The 26,507-nt window shown below is 34.5% G+C and overlaps 1 protein-coding gene across 5 annotated transcripts in view; it reads right to left on the reverse strand.

Moving 5' to 3' along the window:
* The window catches only part of LOC150083572 (glutamine--fructose-6-phosphate aminotransferase [isomerizing] 2-like), a 96,515-nt gene that overhangs the window by 24,452 nt on the left and 45,556 nt on the right, over positions 1–26,507 (reverse strand). For all 5 annotated transcript variants that reach the window (XM_090378074.1, XM_090378075.1, XM_090378073.1 and 2 more), the window contains 7 exons: positions 21,597–21,735; positions 21,410–21,480; positions 21,053–21,145; positions 17,558–17,751; positions 17,349–17,469; positions 3,695–3,852; positions 489–603 (listed from right to left, as the gene is read on the reverse strand). In XM_090378074.1, coding sequence (XP_090234200.1) covers positions 489–603; positions 3,695–3,852; positions 17,349–17,469; positions 17,558–17,751; positions 21,053–21,145; positions 21,410–21,480; positions 21,597–21,735 — 891 coding nt within the window. The remainder of the gene's footprint in view (positions 1–488; positions 604–3,694; positions 3,853–17,348; positions 17,470–17,557; positions 17,752–21,052; positions 21,146–21,409; positions 21,481–21,596; positions 21,736–26,507) is intronic.

The following is a 26,507-nucleotide window of genomic DNA, read 5'->3' on the forward strand; positions in this document are numbered from 1 at the left end:
TGGGATTCTTCCTCTTGCTCCGAATAATCGCCTGAGAAGGCATAAATTCAAGTCGAGGAGAGACAGTTGTAGGATAAATGTGCGGACGTTTGCCTTTAGCCAGCAGGTGGTTGATTGCTGGAACAAACTTCCATCTGTCGTTGTAGAAGTTGATAGCTTAAACAGATTCAAGGCAGAATCTGTTTAAGAAAAGAACTAGACAAACATTTGGAATGGGTGGATGAGTGAAATGAGAAGCGGGTGTATGTTTTTTTTTTTGCTGATGCTATATAAGCTGGCTTTCTTGCATCATGTGCCCTTGGTAATGCTAACCCAATGTACCACTGAGTAAGATTTAAAGTACTGCCTTATGAAGATTTAATTTGGTAAAAAATACTTTCTTGAAAAATTAACTTTATTCAAAGATATTTGCGAATGCATATTATACTCTTTTTCTCAGTACAGATAACTGACAAACCAAATGAAGTACTTTACTGTACTATACTTACCAGGAAGTCTACTCAGTCCTTGAATTATCTCACTCCTTCGTGGTTGCATTGATATGCGATCTTCACACATTACTAAGGAAAACATAACCAAAGAAATGAACTGACTGGTATAAGCCTGAAAGAAAGAGGAAAATTTTTAATATCATATCCACAGTGAATCTGTTCTCTAAACTGCATCAGCAAATAACAACGATGGTCTACATTTCTACTAATGAAACTACTTATTTGTGTCATGACATGAGTAAATACAAACTAGACTTGTTTTTCATTATTTTTTATAATTTAGTTCTTCCAAAATGAAAAAAGATTCAAAAGAAAATCCAATAACACAAGGCTGCAAGTTAAAACTTAGAGTTGAGTTTATATTCTAATATGTTATGTTCCCAAAAAAAAATTTTTTTTTTTTTAAATCACATAAGGATTTTCCACAAATTGGGGAAAAGGTGAACACATTTTTCCTTACTTCGTAAATTTAATTTAATTTATCCAAATAAATTTTTTTATAATAAAACAAATAAAACTCAAAGTGAAGGAAATAGAAAAATATTAATACAAAAACAATTTATGGAGATTCACCAAATTGCTTGGAATAAATCTAAGTCATTTGATCTCAAATGGGTGTTTTGTGGTCTTTCTTTACATATTATACCAGATTTCACTTTTTCAAAGACAAACAGTAGTCTGCCATTGTGTTTGAAAAAAAAAAAAATGTTTTTTTCACCTTGTTAACAGAAAAGAATTTTCAGAAAACTGTCAAGAAATGACCCTTCAAATTCATCTTAAATCCTGATTTTTGAAAATGATTGAGCATACTTTCATAACTGGTACCTTTCGTGTGTCCTAAGGAAGTTTTGAAAAACATTTTCGAAGCCAATCAAAGCTTCTTTTTTAACTGTAGTCATTGTTTCTTCAAATTGTCCTGAAGCTTTCTTACATTTCTTTCTTGCACATTAGATAAAACTGGAAACTGATAGAAAGTTACTTAAAGAATTATTATCCTTGTTAAAGGCTTTACAAATTGGTTCATTTACCCCAATGTGATAAGAAGTGGAGATAAGAGAGCTTTCACTGAGACTACTAAACTTCCATATTCCATACTTTTTAATCCCCATATGAGGCTGTCTCGGTGTCTGATTCTCTGTCCAATCTGACTTCACACTTTGCATTCCATTCACATAGGGTATGTCATTTTCATCTAATCTAGTGACCCAACAAAATACATAGAACTTCCATGTCTTCACAGAATAGTCAATTATGTCCTTCAAAATTTAGTATTATAAAAAAAAAAAAAAAATGTTAGGATGATTTGATACATCACGTTTAATTCTTCCATAATGATTACACATACAAATGGAACAAAAACAAATTTTCCTTTAAAGAATGAGAATGCTTTTAAGCTAGTTTTGGAGAAAATTGATGAAAAATCTATATTCACTTGGTTTATGAACTGGAGCTCCTAAAGCAGTCATTAATCTGGTAGCACTGCTGCAATAGACGAGCGAATCTTCCTAAGAAAAATATGGAATGAATTCCTTCCCATGGTGTTTTTACCAAGAAAATGGCACAAAATGGCCCAAGAAAGAGAGAGAGAGAGAGAGAGAGAAAGAGAGAGAGAGAGAGAGAGAGAGAGAGAGAGAGAGAGATTTTAATTAGGAGCATTGATTCCAGGATCTCTGCAGATGACTTTGGAAAATCCCAATAGCTCACAAATAATTTAGCTCATCTAGGAACAACCACTGTTGCTATATACAATACATTCAGAATCTGATGATGAAATTGTATTGAGAGTTGGTGGAGAAGGTATAGGAAGATGAGGCCTTTGCATGATCCATCTCATAAGAGTTAATAGATTCAGATCAGTGGTAAGCTGTTATTTTTTGATCAATTTTGGTACCATAATTTTGGTAGACTTCCAAACAAAAAAATTTCACACATGAAATATATTTTTTTATTTTCAGTATTAGAGTCTTATGCTTTAGATAAGAAAAAATATCAATTATTTCCATGGCTTTTCAACTCATACCAGACCATGGGAACAGCAAAAGGCATGGACTTTTTCTTACTTGAACTCAATTTCCTCAACTGTTCAGCACAAGTGTGGCAAACTTTTTGTGGAACCCATGGTTCCACAAAAAGTTTCATCCAAAATATGCACAATAGCATGTGCTCAGCCAAGCAAGCTCATCTCATCATGGGTGAGTTATTCACCATCTGCATTGCTCAAAAGAAGTTGAAAAAAATGATTGAAGAATTTTCTCAGCAACTTTTAAGCATAAGTATTTTTATTTTAGCATTGATTAATAAAAATTTAATATTGATTAATAAAGATTAATAAAAAAACTCCATTACTGGAAATCAGAGTCAAATCTGCAAACTAGGAAATTTGCAGTTCTCTTCTCAGTTTAAATGAGATTACAGATGACAGTGTTAGATTTATTGATATAGTATATACATATACTTTTATATGAAAATATATTTCCATTAAACAATGTAAGCAATTTCTCTTTCTTAGAACAGTCCATCAGCATCTTCTGAACAAAATATTCCCTACGGTAGTGCTACTCAACCTTTCACTTCTGACAACCCCTTTATAGAGCAAAACAAAATCTGGTAACCATTTACTCATTACTAGTGATAGTCATAATAATTATGATCCACTAGCTGAGAAATGCTATTCTAAGTACAAGCATAAGCGGTCATATTACATTACATTAAATTAATAATAAAGGCATATTTAGGTCTTCTGATTTTAATCAAATTTTTATAACTGATTCATAAGTATCTTGACAATAAAATTATAATTATGAAATAGTACTTATGCTAAATTTAAAACAGTGTTGATTTATAATCATTTTGAAATTTAAAAAAATACCTATAGCAATATGTGCTTTTATTTCTCAGTGGCAACACAGTTGCTTTTATAGAACTTACTGTTCTATGTCTGATACATTTTGCTATGCACATGCAGCCATAAAAACAAGTACTGATTACTAGTCAGTTTGGATTTTGTTGTTGTTGTACATCATTTTATAAATTATTTAAGTAATTTTATTTCAGATAATTTGAAAATTAAATTTATATATAGATATATATTTTATATATATTTATATATATAAATATAATATAATATACATAAAATCTATATATAAAATATAAATTTATATATTTTATATATAGATAATAGATATATAAAAAGTATCTCTTACCTTGGTACTTGCAACACCAATTTCAGGACCAGCATTAATGTGAACACCACAATGACTCTCTCTACAAATACTACTACCAACAGTATTGGTGACACCCACAATAAGAGCTCCTCTCTGTTTGCAATAGCGCAACGCAATCAAAGTATCAGCTGTTTCACCTGTAAATATATAAAGTAAATGAAAATTATAATAAAATTCTTTATTAAAACCACTTTAAAATACAATAATAAAAGCATTATAATCCAATTAACAGAACAGTCAGTAATGTTTTAAAAAAAATGCTAATTAAGAGGTAGTGCAAGCAAGAAGCATATCAAAGCATTATGGCTTAGAATTAAAATTTTGATATCACCATCTTCACAATTAAGGATGTTAGCTATATATTTCAAAATGCAAAACAATGATTCTATCTATCCTGATCTATTCTGTACAAGTTTACTATGCATTAGAAAAGAAAAGAGGCTATTTACATTTTAAGAAAATAGGCTGCTTCATCATAAAGCTCTTACTATGGCAGGCAGAATCCTCTGTTATCTATAAGGTAGTCAAATTCCAAAGTAGAAGGGTTTATTTATTTGTAAGCTGTTCTAGGTATTATGGGTTTAAACAAAATCTTGAGATTAGCAAAGTGCGAGCAGGTCTTTTCATTCCTGAACTTCCAGTTCAGCCATTTTAGGAATATGAACTAATCACCAACAATTTTCTTCCTTATTAATTCCATACAAACCCTCAAGTTTGTTTTGGATTTTTATGGTGCAAAAACAACTGTGGTTATAATGCGGCACATCCACTGCTGAAATTTGGGCATCTGTGTCACCCTCACTTCAAAAACAGGTGTTTGCATGTGAATACTGGACCCTGAAATGGGCCACAAATAAGCATTGCCGACCCCTCAATTGAGAACATCTGACATGGCTGAGCAGCTAAATGTACCCAGGCTCTCAAAGTTAATTGACAGCAGGCGTTTAATGACTACAATAAAAATGTTCACAGGAGTTATAAACATCTGGGATTTCTGTCAGTGGCACAACCCTCTGCCATCCTTGAGGTCTGACCCCACACTAATCCTCAAATAAAAAACTGCCTGAAACTTTGTATTCATTTCCTGCCTGCCCAGATGCTCCCCAAAATTCAGACACTGCTCTGTCTTGGAATTAACCTGCAGAAAATGGCTATTGACTACAAATACCATCGCATTCTCCTCACGTGGATCGCATCAGTTGAACTGGAATAAATTCATCCAAATTGTGTTACAATGTTCATTTCTGTTTCTCTTTATATTAACTCCTGGCCATGTCACTGTGATGAGAATTATTGTTTCTAGTACTTGTAACATACTTAGCAGCAATAAAGACATTTATTATCATAAACCCTCAGGCTCACTGCTTGATGAATATATACTTGACAAACCTGGAGTACCTAACTGAACTCCTCTGCATGTATCACTAAAATAGTTTCATCAAATTGGTGGTAACACTGATCTCCATCTGTAAAACAGTGAAACAGCTTCAAGGTATGGTCCCTTTAATTTCAGATTATTTTAAAGATTCACACTTTACAGGATATAGCAGCTGGAAATACCATACTGGGGTGTTTCCTTTTTCTTGTTCCTTTTACTTTTTCATTTTCTTAACTTCTCTAACTGGAAAGTGGCACTCTGCCTCCTAACCCAAAGCATGTAAAGCTATCATGATGTATTTATATTGCCTTTGTATATAATGGCAGAAAACCCAAAAGTTAGTAATAGTGGTGATGGGATCTCTGACAACAGCAGGGGCATTGTGCCAGGTAGGGAAGGAGATGAGGCCTTCCAAATCACCAACAAGTGAAATTCTAATGGGAACAAAGAAAAGGAAGAGAGAAATAGGAAGCATAACTAGTATAGCAACATGCAATGTGAAGATGATGAGGGAAAGACTTTAAAAAGAGTGATGTATAGGAGGCAAAATGGTTGTGGTAGGGTTGTGACTACATGGAAGAGAGGGGCTTTAGAAGTCAAGATTTATAAGATTTATATTGAGGTGAGGTTGAGAAGAAATGGTGTTTCACACATTTCCCTAACTGTAATAAGTTAGGGAAATGTGTGAAATAGGTTGAATGTGTTACTGACAGAATAATGATGGCAAGGAAAAAAGTAGACTCTAAAGATACACGCCAACATCAGATTACAATGAAAAGGAACTAGATGGAATGGATAAGAAGGTACAAGAAATAATTAACAGAGAGAAAAAGAATTAAAAAAATGGTTATTTCATAGCAATTGGGGGATTAGAATGCTGTGATGAGGGAGGGAGGGAGGGAGGGAGAGAGAGAGAGAGAGAGAGAGAGAGAGAGAGAGAGGAGAGAGAGAGAGAGAGAGAGAGAGAGAGCGAGGGGATGGCAACTGTAGGAGACTATAACCTATAATTTATAGCGCTACATATGTGTTTTAACAACCTAACTTTATCACATAGTACATGATACATGATATTAATATTCACCAAGCTTTTAGTATCGGTGATTTGGCGTAGATATAGTATTCCAAATAGTCACTCGAGAGTTCAAATCAAGTGGTTTTGCAATAGATGGCAAATTTATTATCTATTATAACTACTTAGAATTTAAAAACGTAACATTATAGCATAATACGTACAATTTAAACTTGGTAGGAGATAGGAAATACATATACCATAAGCTCGATATTTAAATATATATATATATTCAATAATGTAAACTTCATAACATAATCAGTGCATAGTGTTATTATTGCATTGGAATATAAGTTGAGTGTAATATTTTTAATGATATTGAATTTGAACTGAAATCGTGCCTCAGACCAGAGCAATAAAGCAAAATGTTCCAGGTAGCAGGACTGCTGTGGCTTGGGGAGAACTGAGGGAGGGGTTGTCCTCTGAATCACAGCCTTATAAAATGTACTGCTTGCTTGATGTTTGTGGAGCTATCATGAATGGGACATGATGTTGCCAAGGGGGGTGTTTGAGTGTGCTTGATGTAAAGAGTGTGGGGATGTTAGAAGCTTGAAGAACAGGATGGATGCCTTGAAGGATTTAAATTGGGGGACCCATCAAGCTCTCGGCTGCCCACATCAACACCAGAACTTGCACTTGATCATCAGGCAACACAGTGGCAATCCCCAAGGCAGAATATGCTGATCCCACAGGAGCTAGTTGTTGTCAGTGACTCTATTCTCAGGGAAATGGGAAATATATTGTGCAGAAAGGATAGGTGGAATAGTACCCGGGTGCAGCTGCCAGGGGAAAATTTATGATGTTGTAGAACAAATACCATCTTTTAAGAGCACAAAAGGTGATACTCTTGTAGACATTGGCACTAATGGCATTAAGAGTAGGAGACCTGCAGACTTCCTTAACAAATATAGGTCAATGTTGAAAAAAAGTCACGAGTTTGGTTAAATTTCAAACTGACCGAAATTCTGCCAAGATGGAGGGAGCATATGATGAGAGACTTGTCAATCAATCAGCCCTGGAGAGATTATACAAGGTTCGTAGAGTATAATTTTTTTCAGCATGGTCTGTGCTTGTTACAGAAGAGACTGCTTTACAGGGATGGTATACACTAAAATGGAAAGGGTTTTTTTTTTTTTTTTTGATTTGGTAGTTGTTGGCGCATCGGCTTCTGTGGCCATATTGCACCTCCCAAGGTTTTTGCAGTACTTTGATCCAAGCCCGAGGCGGGAATCAAACCCGCGACCTTTGGGTTGCCGGGAATGGAAAGGGTGCAAGGAATATTTGCTGATGCTATCGAGGCAGTGTTAGCCGGGTCTGAATGAAAACTGATAGCTTGTGGGGGGGGGGGGGATTCACAGACTAATAGATTACCAGTAGCCAGAGGCAGAAGTGAGAGTGATTCTTGCATTGTTTCTACTGAAATGAGCAGCAGCCTGGAAAACATTTTGCTGGGGATTTCAAGAACTGCTGGGACAAGTAAATACATGAGCTGTGTTAAGGTAACTAAGAGTAAGAACAGATGCATGTATACTGCATGAACACCAACACTAGGATTATAGTAAATAAATCTGATGAATTTGAAGTGCTCGTCAAGACATCAAAGGTGGTTATCGTTGGGATATCAGAGACGTGGGGTCACATCCAATTCTGCATCCCCTTATATCTGTCACACAAATATAAGGGATGTAGATGTATCCCTACAATGGTGGGTTTAACTTCCCAGATATTGAACTGGAACTTGTGGGTTGATCACTTGCACACTAGCAAGACTTTTTGTGGATTTATTGAATAACTTTTCTACAGCAGCATGTTCGAGAGGCAAACCAGAGGGAGTATTACTCTTGATCTGATTACCAGCAGTAATTATTTAAGCATTAAGAATCTGCAGATAAAGGAACCACTAGGTGGCAGGAATCACAGTGTACTGATATGGGATTTACTTAAAGATATAACTACCATTGGGGTAAAGGGAAGGGTTAAATCTTTCATAAAAGTGACTATGCTGGTCTCAGACATTTTCAAATTCTGTACAGTGGGACCAACTTTATGATGTTACCAACAGCAAATTCTAAACAGAGCATTCATGGAATTAATCTTTCAGGTGACACAGAAGCCTATTGTAGATATAAGCTAGTCTGTAATCAAGTCACAAAGGAGGTTAGGCAAGCAAAGGCAGATTACAAGAAATGTTTGGTAAAGGATACAAAGAAACACAGCAAAGCCTTCTTTACTAATGTAAACTCTAGAAGGAAGGGGATGAATCAGATTGGTCCACTTGATATTGATGGTTTGACTGTTGACAATCCTGTTCCAGCAGCTGAAAAACTGACAAACAATTTCATCTTAATGAAAGTGGCAGATTCATCTCAAAACAACCTCTGCCAAAAAGCAATTTCAAAAGAAACTGCTTGTTCAGCTAGTAGGAGATGTCCAAAATAAGAACATCCTTTCAGAAAAATGCTACTGAGTTAAAATACGGAAGACAGATTCAATTTCCATCCTCATTTTGTGATGACAAGATGAGAATCCAAATAGAAAGAATGACTGTCCAGATATAGTAGGATAAAAGAAAGGGGTCTGGCCCAAAATCCCAACAGCCCCTACTATATTGTAAAAATATATAAATAAAATTCTATATATTTATTAGTTTTTTAGTAAGTAAAAATTTACCTTATTAGATTAATTTTGTAAAAAGAATATAAAAAAAATAATTTTAATGACTAATATCTCTCTCAATTTGAAGACCATGTTTTCTGTTATAGAAATAAACAGTTTTTAAAATACAATCAGCAAATAAAAACAACTTAATCAATTTTACTTTATTATACAGGTGGTGCCTCGCAATTCGACGTACCACTATTCGTCAGTCGGATTTCACGGGCCGGCGAAAACACTACATGATATTGCACGATAGAATTCTTTGCTGGACTACGTAACTGCATTTAACGTTACTAAACAGCACTAAATAGTGACGGCTGCTTCATACATTTTAACCAATGGTATTAAAGAGCGGGAGTAACATTAACCAATGATAGATAAAGCGGGAATAGATCCCTCAATCGTTTCAGCTACGTTAGCCGCCCTCAAAGATAGCTACAGGTATGCTGTCAGTTCTTCCTCAGTTATGAGACAACATTATCTTGTTAATAATCGTAGTCTGAGTTCACGTTTGCTCTAGTTGTTTGTGCTAATTTATAATTCTGCATTTCTCATAAAGTAAAAAATTGTGCTTTGGCAGTTATTTATTTTTTGAGTGAAATTTGATAATGGGTCCAAAAAAGTAAAAAAATTGTGCTTTGGCAGTTATTTATTTTTTGAGTGAAATTTGACAATGGGTCCAAAGAGAAGTGAACAGCGGAATAATTCAGGAAAGAAACACTTGGTTGAGCATAGAAAAGAAGAAAGAAATTATAGAAAAAGTGCAGAAAGGTAGAACAATTACAGATGTAGCTCAAGAGTATGGTGTCCCTAGGTCAACCGTGGCAACTTTTTGGCAACAAAGAGACAAGATTATAGGTGCTAGGGGGTTCATTGGAGCAATGAAAATTTCTGACAGAAACAGATCTTTAATCAATGAAAGAAATGGAAAAGCTGCTTCTTACCTGGATTAGAGAAGACAGATGAAAGGAGGTCCAGTAACTCAGGCAATGATCTGTGAGAAGGCTAGGTTAATTTTTGAAGAATTGCAGAAGAAAATTCCAGGACGTATCTCAGATCAAACTGATGAATTCAAGGCAAGTCATGGGTGGTTTTCACAGATTCAAAGGTAGAACAGGTGTCCATAGTGTTCTCAGACATGGGGAAGCGCTAGTGCAGATAAAAAGTCTGCAGAAGAGTTTTTGAAAAAATTTGAAGATTTAATCATGAAGGAAGGCTACTTGCCACAGCAAATTTTTAATGGAACGAAACTGGGTTATTTTGGAAGCACTTACCAAATCGAACATACATCACGCAAGAAGAAGTGATGCTCCCAGGACATAAGCCTATGAAAGGTAGGCTTACCTTGTTATTGGCAGCAAATGCAAGCGGAGACTTTAAAGTAAAGCCACTTCTCGTTTACCACTCTAAAAATCCTCGCTGCTTTGGGAAGAAAATCATCAAGTCCAAACTGCCAGTGATGTGGAGATCCAATGCAAAAGCCTGGGTAGACCAGAAAGTCTTCAAAGATTGGATTTTTGAGGAGTTTGCCCCCGAGCGTAAAAAAATTCCTCATTGACAACAATTACCTTTGAAAGCACTGCTGATTCTTGACAATGCTAGTGCCCACCCCCCCAAGACTTGGCAAACATTCTTGAAATTGACTTTGATTTCATGAAAGTCCAGTTTTTGCCTCCAAACACCACATCACTGATCCAACCCATGGATCAAGAAGAATTGCCTGTTTTAAAAAAACTTTACACCAGGCTTTGTTTTCACAGCTTTTTGACGTGACTCATTCTTCTGATAAGACACTGAAGGAGTTCTGGAAGACTGAGTTCAATATTCTTCACGCCATTTCCTTTATTAAAACTGCCTGGGAGGGAGTGACACAGAAGACCCTTCGTGAATCATGGAAGAAACTCGTTCCTTCCTTTTTTCGGGGATGACAACAATGCAATCCAAGCCGCTGAAGAATCAAAAGCAACTGCGACCATGCGAGAAATCATTTCAATGGCGGAGAACCTCGACATAGGAGAAGTTGATCAGGCTGATGTGGAAGAGCTTGTGGAGGATCACGATGACGAACCAACTGTGGAAGAACTCAAAACACTCAGCGAACAGGAAGCAAAAGAGAGAGAAAAGGAAATTTCACTTGAAGAAGAAGAAGACAGGGAAAAAGGGCCGATGCCAACAGCTGCCATTAAATAAATTGTATTCCATTGGGAGAAAGTGTAGTCTGCTTGTTTAAAATGGCACCCCAACACTGCTGTTGTAACTAGAATGACAGACTTGTTTAACAACACTACTATGCACCACTTCAAGGCTATCTTGAAAAAGAGGGAGAGACAGTCCACCCTTGATCAGTTCCTCATCCCCATTCAAGCCAAAAGGAGAAGAAAAAGGGTAGAACAAGATAAATAAAACATCCTTCCAACATCTAAGGCTCAATGAAATGTATGTACTCATTATGTATTTTGTAATTTCGTTTGTTATATGGTAGAATATAGTAAAGTCAATAATACTGTGTATTTCTCTCTGACAACAAATTAATCAATTTTCCATAAACTTATATTGAAAATATTGACCCGCAATTCGACTCTAATTCGGGGACGGATTATAGTTGAACTGCGAGGCACCACTGTATTGTATTTAATTGGTAATTTTTCAAGTTGAATTTTGGTATATGTATAGGGTATCTGAGCAACAATTAGGGTATTTGAGCAACAATTATAGGTACAGCATTTAAATGCCAAAGATAAAAAAACTTGAAATAAGAATACTTTCAGAATACAAAGATTTAGAGTAAAGTATTTTGGCAGCTGCATAACATTTGTCATAAATATCATTAGCACAACTAAAACTGTAATTATACAGGTATTTGTTATTAGCTGTATTTTCATGAATTTCTTTGACAAGTACATTAGGCATGCTGGCAGGATATTTTGAAAGTGGTAAGAGGAAAAAAAATCACGAAAAAAATATCCCCAGAAAAAATATTCCATTTTCTCATTATTATAATAATAAGAAGAAAATGGGATTTTTAAAGATTCTACAGTGGGAGAAGAAAGAATTCTTCTATTTACAACAAAAGTAAATATTCAATGCCTATCATGTGCTCAATATTGGATTATGGATAGTACATTTAAAACCGTGCCCACAATTTTTATCAATTATATATGGTAAATGCCACCGTCGGTAATGAAAACTACCGAATTCTTCCCTTAGTTTATGTGTTGATGAATAAGAGTGAAAAAAAATTATAAATGTTTGTCTCAAAATATGACTGACTTTGCTGAAGAAAATGAAATTGAATTGAGACCACAGTCCATATTAACTAAACTGGAAATCAGCTGCAATAAATGTCTCCAAAGGAGAGTTCCCTAATGTATCTAATAAGGACTGTTTTTCCCACCTGGGACAATGTGTTTGGAGAAAAATTCAAGCAAGTGGACTGGCATCTCAGTATGGCACTATGAGGAATTTAGTTTGCTGCTTTGACATTTGTGAGCCTTTGCATTTATTCCTTCTGGTGTGATACCACAAGCATTTAATGTTCTGAAGCCACATTTACAGAGGGAAGCTAGTGATTATATTTGAAGACAAGTGTGTGTGTGTGTGTGTGTGTGTGTGTGTGTGTGTGTGTGTGTGTGTGTGTGTGTGTGTGTGTGTGTGTGTGTGTGTGTGTATATATATATATATGGAAGAATTAGATGGTATATGCATAATGGTATGGTAATTCACGCTCCATCAACATTATGGTCTGTATATGATTCCATTCAACTGGGAATTCCATGCATCCAAAACAGTGTTGAGGATTGGCATAGAAGATGGGGGTGTATAGTTGGAAGAGCACATATTGGCATATATAGGATCATTGAGGAAATTCAGAAAGAACAGCAACAGGTCAATAACCAGGCTGAATGCATACTTCATGGTGAATCCTGTCCAAAACACAAGAAGGCGACATCCAAGAGAGAAACGAGAATAATAATGAGTATTTTGCATCTATGAGTATTTTGCATCTACATTCATGCATGAGGAGTTATTCAGGAAGGAGAATGATGTAGGTAAAGTAAACATTGGCAGTGAGCTGGATGATTTTGTAATAACTGAGAGGAAAGTGGAGGAGAGATTGTTGAGGATAAACATAAAAAAGGCACCTGGGGTGGATGGGATCTATCCAGTTATATTAAAGGAGGCAGCAAAGGAAGTAAGCAAACCCCTAGCCATAATTATGAGAGCTTCTTTGGACTCAGGGGAGGTACCCATAGACTAGAGATGTGCAAATGTAACCCCAATTCACAAAGGAGGATCAAAGGCTGACACAAGTAATTATAGACCTGTTAGTTTAACTTCTGTTCCAGGTAAATTAATGGAGGCACTGGTTAAAGAAGCACTGCAGGATCATCTAGACAAGAATTCAGTTATAGCTCAGACGCAGCATGGTTTTGTTAAGGGCAGGTCTTGCCTGACCAATTTGATTGGATACTATGATGTAGTCACAAAAGAACTGGATGCAGGGAATAACTTTGATATTATATATTTGGATCTTAGAAAGGCTTTTGATACTGTTGCACATGGAAGACTGCTGCACAAATTGGAGCAGTGTGGCATTGGAGGCAAATTGCTGCTATGGATAAGGGGATGGTTGAGTGGCAGAAGACAGAGTGGTAATCAATGGACACTGCTCAACGTGGACTAATGTTATTAGTGGAGTTCCTCAGGGTTCAGTGTTGGGTCTGTTGTTGTTTTCGGTGTTTATGAATGATATTGATGATGGGATATCAAGTTTAATGTCCAAGTTTGCAGATGATACAAAGGTTGGCAGGGTTGTTAAGGACACTACTGACGCTATGCTGCTGCAACAGGATCTGGAAAGGTTGAACAGATGGGCTGAGAGGTGGCAAATGAAGTTTAACATTGAAAAATGTAAAGTACTACATATGGGAAACAGTAACCCCAGAGCAACGTATCAACTCTGCGGTACTACACTGACAGCGGTGGAGAATGAAAACGACCTGGGTGTAATTGTGCAGGCAGATATGAAGTTCTCTGAGCAGTGCAGACGAGCTGCAAGAGTAGCTCATGGTGTCTTGTCAATGATATACAGGAATTTTTCTAGCAGGGATAAGGAGGTGATTATTCCCTTGTATAAGGCAATGGTTAGGCCACATCTTGAGTACTGTATACAGGTCTGGAGGCCTCATTTCAAGAAGGATGTAGAGCTGCTGGAACGGGTACAGAGAAGGGCAACAAGATTAGTGAATGGAACAAAGGGTTGCTCTTACGAAGAAAGGCTTAAGTTTTGCAAATTACAGAGTCTGGAGACTAGGCACCGGCGAGGTTATCTGATAGAGGTGTATAAGGCTTTGAATGGTTTGAGCATGCTCAATGCCAATGGGATTCTTCATCTTGCTCAGAATAATCACCTCAGAGGGCATAAATTCAAATTGAGGAAGGATGGATGTCGGATAGATGTGCGGAAATTTGCCTTTGACCAGCGGGTGGTTGGTTGGTGGAACCGACTTCCATCACTTGTTGTTGAAGTTGATAGCCTAAACAAATTTAAAGCTCAACTGGACAGGTATTTCGAATGAACGGAGGGGTGAAATGGGAGTGGTGTGTGTGTTTTTTTTTTTTTTTGGCTGATGCTGAATAAGCTTGCTTTCTTGCATCATATGCCTCTACTAATGCTAATGCTAATGACAGTTGTGAACGATCATGAAAATAGATCTACAATGGATTACCTTTGCAGTATTGCGCACAATGTATCTTTATAAATATTATTTTATGTATATATATATATATATATATATATATACACACACACATATATATATATATGCACAGGTCGACCATCATATCCCGGCTACCAGTAATCCGGTTCCCCCGCTAATTCAGACATAATTTCCGCGAACATAATTTCAAATTTCCCGGGTCAGCGCACTGACCTGCTGCTACTGTTTCGTTGGCATTGGTTGCACCATCAGCTGTTGGCATGAACCTGTAAACACTGGCAAGCCATTCCTTCTTGTTTTTCTGCATTTATTATTATAACCTCCTTACATTTAGTCCCAGCCATGGTTCCAATGCAAAAAGGAAGTGCTTCTAGTGGTGTAAAGCGCAAACACTGTACATTGTCCATAACAGGTAAAGTTGAACTTCTGAAAAAACTCGACAATGGCGTGTCTGTGAGAAGTTTAACTCTGCTTAGTTGTAAATTCCAGCAATTTTTCTCAGTTTTTTTTTTTTTTTTTTTTAACAACACACTATGATGAATTATAAAGTGCACAAATGAACTTGTTTTCATAAAATCTCCAATAATATTGACAAAACTTTTGTGACATTTGAGAGTTTATTTTATCGCAATTAGTTTTATTGCAGCGCTCGCCGTGCGTGCAATAAACTAATCACAAACGACCTTCGTATGTATGCCATAATAGCATCACATGTGTGGCCGACATGGCTTCTCAAGAAATAAAGTAACCTACTGGGCTATAATAAAGTAACCGACACAAAAAAAAAAAAAAAAAAAAAAAAAAACTCTTTTTTTGATATTTTAGCGAAAAAACGACATCACTGACATTACAATATTTATTTTAGAATTACTAATCAAGTTGTTTGCTAAATATTTTTTGGCCCCTGTGGAATTTTTTTCTTAAACTAGCTTGGCAGTCAATGTGTTAAAAGGTAGGATGAGGGTAAACTGTATGTGCTAATCTAACCACCGGTGATCTGGCAAACTCACTAATCTGGCACCCTACAGTTCCCAACACTGGCGGATTAGTGACGGTCTACCTGTATATATTTATATATAAATATAAATTTTATTCATTAATATGACATAAAATATTAACATTATCATATACTGTTTGCATAACTGCAATGTATATGTTCCATGTGTTCAAATAAAATTTTAATGTATATATTACATGAAAAACATTTTTTATTGCAAACAGTTTCTGAGATATGGACTCTTTGTTTTTTTTGAAATACAATCAGCATACTGGGATTTTCGGTGGCACTGAAAAGAAACAGTTTGGTATTGTAAGACATGCTCTAGAAAAGCATCACTGCAGGATTTTGAAAGTTTCAAGAAATATAAACACATACTAAAATCATACAAATAATTAACGTTTAAAATGTCTGTAGAGTTTTTAAAATGTTTTACCATATAGTTTTATATATTATCTCATGTTGTCTCATATTATCTATTATCTCATGTTATCTCATATTACCTATTATCTCATGTTATCTCATATTACCTATTATCTCATTTTATATATTATCCCAAAAAACTAATTTTCAAACATCACATTTCAAGTAGTTTTTTTTTTTTTTTCCCTAGAACTGCACTGCACGGGTAAGACAGTAAAAATAATGCTGGATTAAGGGTTGTGATGGACAAGAGACTAAGAGGAAGAGGGAGAATTTGAATATTGGATAGTTTGATAGAGACTGACAGGTATGATATCATGGACTGATGGAGTGGGCTAGACAGAGTGGAGATGTGATAGAGTTCTAGCTGTTGTAGACCTGCCACCATGCAGAAGAGAACATATGGTGTGATGACAAATTTTGAGCTGAACAACCAGATCATGAGGCATACATTACAAAAAATGATGGCAAATGTGTAGCAATTGAAACAATTAAGAACAATTAAGATGACTGTTGAAGTTTGCTGTTGCAAATAACACCTACAAACTTGAACATCTTAGGAGATTAAAATTCCAGTCTCAAATAGCATCAGAGTAAGGTAGGCGGGGCATTTTACTAAATTTAGGTAATTTGATTTGCTGCAGTATAACTGAGTTTAACCATTATGCCAAAGTCCTTGATGGAATGAATTACTTTGAGAGAATATTCAGAAAGTTGAGTCTGTGGCAATTGATTAAGAGAAAAGAATAGACATACTACATCTATAGAGGCTGAAAAGTTATTGTTGCTTTAATTAAGACAAGATGCAAACAAGACTGATCCATCTTAAGGAATTCCAATAGTAGTTATAATGCATAAAACTTTTGTCAGTTAGTTTGCAATGAAATGATTTGCACAAAAGAATTGCAATCAGTATTCAGGGAACTTGACACCAAAATACTGAAATGCAGATTAACATCTATGGTTTGAAAGGCTGCAGAGCAGTGTTTTACTCCTGTCCTTAACTTTTATCCTTTAATTAGCAAATATCAGTAATTTTATATAAGTTGGTGCATTGTGCACTTTTCTTTTTTGTACAATTCTTGTGAAATTATTAATAAGGATATGAAATAAAAAACATAATATACTCTATATATACTTACAGATCACTGAATATTTCTAAAGAGATTAAAAGTATATATATTTACAAAATTACATAAGTACTGATAACATAGCTTATTACTTATGACCATAGTGTATGTAGTGCTTACATTCTTTAATCACCTAATTAAACATTTTATTTGATATTTTTAACAAAGCAGTTTCATATGAAACTTTATATATGTAGTATTCTATCCTGCATCATTACATTTGCAGAGTATATTTTATTTTTCAAAATATTTACATACCTGATTGAGAAATAAAGAAACAGACATCATCACGGAAAATGGGAGTATTTCGGTCTAAAAAGTCACTTGCTAGTTCTACCATTACAGGCAATTCCGTTAATTCTTCTAAAATTTGTCTTGTCTGAAATTAAAAAACAGAATATTGCAAAATATTACAGATAAGCATTATTAGTAGCTATCAAAAGAGCATTTCTTCTCATTTAACTTACAGCTATAGCACTGTGATAACTGGTGCCACACCCTATTAACAGGAGCCTCCTACACCGCTTGATTTCAGGAATATAGTCTTTAATACCACCAAGTACCACCGTGTCACTATCAAAATTTACTCGTCCACGCATAGTGTTAATTACTGATTCAGGTTGTTCAAAAATTTCTTTCTGCATAAAAGAGCTATAATTACCTGGGAAAAAAAAATTGAAATAAGTTTATCAATGTACTATAAGAATGTTATTTACCAATAAAAATATTAATGGCTTACAGATTAACTACCAACAAAACTGATCTGAAGCTTAATTAAAGACCCCATAAGTATATTTACTTCTTTAATTTAATATATTTAAAAGATGTAGTCGAGAAATCCTCTGTTTATTTCTAATATGAATCATTACATAGTAATATTTCATAAGATTAATACTACATAATAATCCTATAAAAAATAAATAAGGCTTTGCTAATGTGCATAGTTTTTAAGAGAGTCTTCCTCTTTGTTTAGATGGAGATTCCCACATCTGTATCTAGTTCTGATAACACCATCCAAAGTCTTCTTTGGAGACATGTTATGCTCCCCACACCCCTCATAACACTGCTTTTCAAACTGTTTTTGGATTGACTCTGAATTCCATCTGTCAGTTTATGAAACAGCCAGATGTCCAATGGAGCCAGATCTGAAGAATATCAGGGATGGAAGTGTTTAAATCCCCCTTATCATATAGAAATTCCATGATGAGGTTGGCCTAGTGAAGTAGTACACTGTTTAGGTGCAAGATGAAGCTGTATGTTGCCAGATGAGGTTGAGGTTGCTCAACCACAAACTGCATGATGTGTCTTATAAAACTGTTCAGTTATTGTTAATCCTTTTAGAATAGCATGTTACAGGATCAACCCTTCCTTATCCCAAAAAACTGCATACAGAACACTGTTAACCGATATAACCATCTGAAATTTTTTTTGGTGTTGGAGACATGTTTCTATTGTTTGGATTATCTTTTTACTTCTGGACTTTACTAAGGACAATAGACTCATCCATGGTGACTATACTACTGTACTAAGGACAATAGACTCATCCAAGATGACTGCCCTGCTCAGAAATGCTCTTGATCTGCCTTGTGATGTCAATAGGGCTCAACATGCAACAAATCGAACATGCTTTTCCATCAGCATCCAACTTCTACATAAATTGGCATGCGCAAACACCTGTGACATCCCAAAATTTTCATGGATAATGAAAAAAGCTGTTCTATGAAATGGACTATCCTTGCATAAATGTCTTCAATTGTCAATTGGCACCTCCATAGCCAGGTGGGCAGGAGCAGCAGTGCGTAGCACACGTTTCTTGATTAGGCCAGGGTTCGAGCCCGTGAGCCACCAAATATGGAGGATGCGGAAAGGTCAGGGAATGACCACCGCATATCCCCAGAGCAATATGGCCTTAGTTGCTAATGCTCCTAAAAAAACAAAAAAAAAAAAACAAAAAACAAATAACAATTGGCGATTGTTTGTTCTTCATGATCAGTTGCTCCAGACTAATTGCACTTCCAAGTGTTTGTTATAAGCAAGATCTGGCAGACTGGCTCATCTTAAATAGCTTGTCTGACATCTTTAAATTCATGAACCCACTTGCAAATTGTGCTATCAAAAAAGTGAAGAGTCACCACAAACTGCAACAAACTCATGATAGATGTCATAAGCTTTCTTGTTTATTTCAAACAGAACCTTAAGAATCCAAGGTCCCATGAGATTCATAGCCAGTAGGTAACATATATAGCTGTAATAAATGATGTTGAGCCCTTCTGAGGGAAATATTCCAATGATTCCTACAAGATATCAACAAACTTTATCATCTGTCAGATGAAACACAGTATAAAAGTTCTGTTGAAATCTTTGCAACTTTCAGGATGCATTTTAAATGCTTCTGTCCCATCATGCAACTTTATGCTTAACATAAAGCATCTCTGTCAATTCAATCCAAAATATTACAATAGCATTAAGGGCAAGTTACTCCTACAGCTAATGGAATAGTTAAGTAGTAAGAAAAAAAGAACTAATGTAATGAATAGGTTTCAACAGGGGTTGGTGTTGAAATTATTATTATTTTTAAAAATATCATACATGATACTTATGTAGGTATTCCATGTGTGATGTGTAAGTTTGCTGATGATACAAAGGAAGAAACAGTGGTTAACTGTTAAAGTAGCAACTGAGGATAAATGCAAAATACTGCATTTAGGCAACAGTAATTTGGGACTGTATTAATCCCAAAATAACATACTATTTGAGTAGCACCAAACTCAAGGATAAGGAAAGAGACCAACATATAATTGTACAACATGAAATTCTCTGAGAAGTGCAAACAGACTGCTAGAAAAGCCCATTGATTCTGTCAAAGATATACAGGAACTTTGGCAGCAAGGATAAAGAGGTGATTATCTCATTGTATAAAGCAATGGTTAGGCCATGTCTGGAATACTACATACAGATTTGGAAATTCATAAACTCAAGAAGGACACAGATCTGTTGGAAAGGATGCAGAGATGAGCAACAAGATTAGCTAACATAAAAGAATATTCTTACCAAGAAAGACTGGCGTTCTGTAAATTCTATTGCTGGAAATTTGACATATCTGCATGGTGACCTAATTGAAGTGTATATGGCTTTAAAAGGGTTAAGTAAAATAATGCTGATGGCAACTTTACTTTTTCTCAGATGACACACACAAAGGAACATAAATCTAAATTTAAAAAAGGTTGGTTGCAGATAGGTGTAGAGATATTTGAATTCAACCAAAGAGTAACTGACTGTTGCAATAAACTTCCATCTAGTGTTGCGGAAGTGGATAGTTTGAATAAATTTAAAGGTGTGGATAAATTATTAGCAGAAATAGTAAATGAAGTGGGAATTTTTTTTTTTTTTGGTTGGTGCTGTATAAAAACTTTATTTCTTTGCATCATGTTTCCAATATTAAGACTAATTTCATTACACTCACTGTTTATCTTTAGCCACCATTTTACTATATATATATTTGTAGGAATAATAAGATTAGCATCTGGTTACAAACTCAGACTTCCCAACAGCAGTTATGATAACAGGCATCCTTTAACAAAACCCTGCAAGTAACATTTGGTAATTCCTTTGGGAATAGCTTACTATTCTGGCATTATAGTTTCTCAGAAAGACTCAAGGAATAAATCTGAATTCAATATAGAGTTGATAAAAGTTTTAGAGGTGGCACTGAAACAATAAACAAAATAAGATGAATAAACAAAAGAGGGGGATGGAATAATGGGTGATTATAACAAATGAACAATAATGGCTTTTTAAAAGTAAATTTATTCTTAGAGGCAATAATGATCTCAATGGTAAAAAGTATACTAAATACAATAATTAACTAGAAGCTCTGACAATACGAATAAAAATAGTTTACATTATACAAACTGCAGGAGGTGTTTTGTTTCACATTGAATTTTAAATATAATATTAAATACCTTTCATTATTTGTTGAATTTCCATTTTTAAGGTAATTATTTCTCTAGCTGTTGATTCATCTAGAGTTCTTTTAAGCCTATGGATTGTAAGATCTGCAAGAAATTAACTAGATTAACATGTATATTTTAATTAATTAGTAGAAAAATAAACAACTAGTTTTTTTACTATGATATTATATTATTACAGCTTTATACTATTTTTTGTAAAGTATTATAAAATTTGCATTATGTGAAGAAGATTTCTAACAGAATTTTAAGAACAACCAAATATTATTTCTACTTCATCTTTTACAAGATTATTTTAATTTAAATAAATAAATACAATTATTTTATTTGTAACTAAAACAAAACACTTACTTCCATCCATTACTGCAGCTACATCATCATCTTCCAAGAAAATCACACGATTGGTATGCTCAATAATTGCACTGAAGAATTAAAATTAAAGAATTCTAAACTCAAAACTCAACAAATAAGATAATTTAAAATTTTTTTTATTTTCTTTTTATTATTTTAAAAGAGCAGAGGGAAAAAATATAAATACCTTGCATCAGATGCAAAGAAATATTCAACTTCTTTTTCTTCTCCAACAGGATGAAATTCTGTAGTGGAATCTGAACGCTGGATACCTTGTGGCTTTACAGAATTTGATGGCAAATTGGCTGCCTGGCGAGGACGATGATCTAACAACAAAATTTAAACTTTCTTATATTACTTTTTTATGTGCGACACTTTTACTGGCACATAATTTTTAAAGAACTTGGAGCACAAAGGATAAAATAAAAAATATATATATAGTTTTAAAATAAGATATAATTAGATGCTTCATATTATTTAAAGAGTACTCTAAAGTCAAATAGTACCTCAAAATATATTAAATACTAATGAAATTACATGATGCAATTATATGATTCAACACTTACTTCAAAAGAAGCAAGAATCTGTACACACCCATATATAGAAATGATAAATAAGTAAAGGGATAAAAAAAATTTTGCAACAAGAAAACAAAATTAACATGAAAATGAGGCTTAATTAAACATTATGTTTGTAACAGATTTTTAAAATCAGTTTAATAATCATATTAATAATAAAAGACATATACCAGTAAATAAAATAGAGATTTCTTTTAATAAAGGCACTTTTTAAAAAACAATTTTTGCTGTTTAAAGCTGCCTCTATTGTGGCAGTTTTGAACAACAGGAATCAATATTACAGAGACCAATATCTATTTCCGACCAAACAACTTATTAGCCAGTTACTTTCATTATGTCAAGGAGGTGTGAACTTCCAAGATGGAATTGTTCCTTAGGTGAAAACTATACATTTTGTGACTAACTAAGATGATGAAACATAAATTGGTAATAAATGTATGGAATTCTCACACACACACACACACACACACACACACACACACACTTTAAAAGTTCGAGCAAAAAAAAAAATTTCTATTTCATATTCTAGAAACAAAATAAAATTTAAAAAAAATAGTTACTTAAACAATCTCTTAGTAATAATGTATGTATTTCACCTCCTCACCATGTTTTTACAGTTATAGTATGAACAAATTAACAATTTTTCTGATTGTTTCCTATCTGATTTACAATTAATTACAATTGTAATCTTAATCTTAATTACAATTAATAAATATCCAAAAAGCAGTTAACTTTTAAAATCTGTTTCCATTCAATATTACATCTGATTTTCTTTGATAATAATAGCTTTTAAAATAACTATCTTTAAGAAGTACATATAACTTCTGTTAGGTCTATACTTTATTAGTCACATTGAAACCAAATCATTCATGATAAACATTTTAGATGCAACTTTAACATAACTGTATAATATGTAATGTTCTTACATATAATGTTATATTTCATGAATTATCAATACTTTTTATATTTTTACATAACTGTATATGTATTTATGAAAATACAACAAATTACATTCTTAATTTCATTTATTATTGCTAAATGTGTGTGTGTGTGTGTGTGTGTGTGTGTGTGTGTGTGTGTGTGTCTGATAAAAAAATATATGCTTATCTATACATTTATTTGTATATTTTGAGTCACATACACACACACACAGTGCACATATCAACACAAACTAGTTTGGAATAGGTGTTTTACATATACAGCTAAATGGCACATTGACAGTTCTCTGCGAAACCTTGACCCCAATTTCATTCCAGTTTTTAGCTAGGTTGTAGTGGTGATGTGACTAAACTCATAATTGAACTATTTTTGATTTTCTTCTTTGGTGAAAAGTAGAAGGCCTTGAAACAAATAAGCAAGGAATTTAAAAGCATCTAATATATATATATATATATATATCCTTAACAACTCTGTCAAGTTAAATGAAGGTCAATAAAAAATTTGATCATGCAAAGATATCCACAATGCACATTCTTTCAATGTTTTTCTACCCCTTCCCAACCCCCCTCTTTCTCTCTCTCTAAGACAGTTACGAAAAAAATATTACTTTAAAAGTGAGATAAATAATTAAATTAAGAATGCATATAAAATTTGTATTAGACTGTTTAACATGATTGTTCTTGTTCCAAAAATTAAAGGGGGATGGTATGTTGAAACATTGCCATTGGTAATGATTGTATTATCTTTCTGTCATGCAAATGTAAATTCAGACAGAGTAAAAAAGTTAAATCATCCAAATTAGAAATTTGTCTTAAAATTACAATTGTAATAATGAATAATACAAATACTGTCTATATTTTTCAAACCTTTTTCCACTGAAATATCTTTATATCATTGTAATTTAACACACAAATAGGCTGGAGAAAAAATCATGTTTGAAGTTAAATTTGTTGCAAAATACAGGCCAGCTGTTCACTCAGCACTACATATTGCTACTAAAAAAAAAAAAATTCTTTTCCTGATGTATAATTGTTCCTGAGTATAAACAAACTGTTTCTTTCCAATGATTTTTTGATATTTTATTTTATTGTAAACAGTAAGATGCATGAGTACTGCGTAGAGGTCTGCAGGCCTCATTTTAGGAAGGATGCAACATGTTTGCACTAAATTGATTAAATTTATCTTTGTAATAATCAGCTCTGGTTACTGATAATATTTACAATTTAAATTTTTCTTAAAGTAACTAACATTCTTAAGATCTATATCTACATCTCTCCTGTGCAGTTTTAACTAAAAATATAGAAATAAAAAGTTGAGTAAGAGCTAATTAAGTACACTTAGTAAATGGAATAGTTGCATATAATGTACAATTGTAATAATGAATAATAAATTCGGTTTTGCACTCTTCGCTTGCAGCCACTGCAAAAACCATTCAACATTTTTATCTGACCTTCTTTAATTATCTTACATCTAAACTTAAATCTTTCTAACCCATAGACATAGTATACCTTCCTTTTTTTAATATATTACTATTCTCTTAATCACATAAATCATTTTGTGTCTTTTCATCACAAACTTTAATTCTGTTTAACAGGACTCTTTATTTCTCATTTGGTATCACCTAAAACAGACTTTTGAAAATGGCAGTGTATAATGATCAAAAAGCAACAGAAAAAATATAATGTCAGTGAGCTAGTTCAAACAGCCTAGGTTACTATTTAGGCTGTTACTATATAGGCTACTGATAGCAAACAAACTGAATGAGTATTTTGCATCTACATTCACACATGAGGAGTTATTAAGATTTTAAAATGCCAGAAGGTTATCAAATTGTAGCAGGATACTTAATGATTTTGTAATAACTGAGAGCAAAGTGGAGAAGAAATTATTGAAGTTAAACATAAGAAAGGCACCTGAGGTGGATGGGATCTATCCAGTTATATTAAAGGAGGTGGCAAAGGAAGTAAGCAAACCCTTAGCCATAATTATGAGAGTATCCTTGAACTCAGGGGAGGTCCCCATGGACTGGAGATGTGCAAATGTATCCCCAATTCACAAAGGGGGATCGAAGGGTGACACGAGTAATTACAGACCAGTTAGTTTTAACTTCTGTTCTGGGTAAAATAATGGAGTCACTGGTTAAAGATGCAATGCAGGATCATCTAGACAAGATTGCTGCAGTAATTCAGACACAGCATGGGTTTGTTAAGGGAAAGTCTTGTCTGACAAATTTGATAGGATATTATGATGTGGTTACAAAGGAACTGGATGCAAAAAATAATTTTGATATCATATACTTGGATTTCAGAAAAGCTTTTGACACTGTTGTGCATGGAGGACTACTGTACAAATTGGAGCAGAATGGTATTAAAGGTAAGTTGCTACAATGGATAAAAGGATGGTTGAGTGGGAGAAGACAGAGGGTGGTAATCAATGGGTGCTGCTCTTCATGGACTAATGTTATTAGTGGAGTCCAAAGGGTTCAGCATTGGGTCCACTGTTGTTTTGCATATTTATCAATAATATTAATGAAGGTATATCAGGCTTAGTGTTGAAGTTTGCAGATGATACAAAGGTTGGCAGGGTTGTTAATGACAGTAATGGCGGTGTGCTACTGCAACAGGATCTAGATAATTTGGGCAGATGAGCTGAAAAGTGGCAACTGAAGTTTAACCATGACAAATGCAAAGTACTGCATATGGGTAGAAGTAACCCCAGAGAAACGTACCAACTGTGTGGTACTACACTTAAGGTGGTAGAAAATGAAAAAGACCTGGGAGTAATTGTGCAGTCAGATATGAAGTTTTCTGAGCAATGCAGAGAGGCTGCCAGGGCAGTCATGGGGTTTTATCAATAATATACAGGAATTTTGCTAGTAGGGAAAAGGAGGTGATTGTCCCTCTGTATAAGGCAATGGTCAGGCCATGCCTTGAGTACTGCGTAGAGGTCTGCAGGCCTCATTTTAGGAAGGATGCAGATTTACTTGAGCATGTACAGAGAAGGGCAACAAGATTGGTGAGGAGAATGAAGGGATCCTCTTACCAAGAGAAGTTTAAATTCTGCAAATTGCAATGGCTGGAGACTAGGCACCTGCGCAGTGATCTGACTGAGGTGTATAAGGCCTTGAATGGGTTGAGCATGCTGAATTCTGATGGGATCCTTCCACTTGTTCAGATTATGAACCTAAGGGGGCATAAATTCAAATTAAGGAAAGACAGATGTAGAATAGATGTTCGGAAATTTGCCTTTAGCCACCAGGTGGTTAATTGCTGGAACAAATTTCCAGCAGTCATTGTGGAAGTTGATAGGTTAAATAAAGTTAAGGAGGAACTGGACAAATATTTAGAGGGAATGGTTGTGTGAATTTTTTTTTTTTTTTTTTGCCTTGTTATTTGTTATTTGGTTTTTTTTTTTTAAGGAGCATTAGCAACTAAGGCCATATTGCTCCGGGGATATGCGGTGGTCATTCCCTGACCTTTCCGCATCCTATGTATTTGGTGGTCAAGGGCTCGAACTCTGGTCTAATCAAGAAGTGTGTGCTACGCACTGCTGCTCATGCCCACCAGACTACGGAGGCACTT

This window comes from Mastigoproctus giganteus, chromosome 7, assembly GCF_048544385.1.
Source record: "Mastigoproctus giganteus isolate SK-2022 chromosome 7, ASM4854438v1, whole genome shotgun sequence".
Taxonomy (NCBI): domain Eukaryota; kingdom Metazoa; phylum Arthropoda; class Arachnida; order Uropygi; family Thelyphonidae; genus Mastigoproctus; species Mastigoproctus giganteus.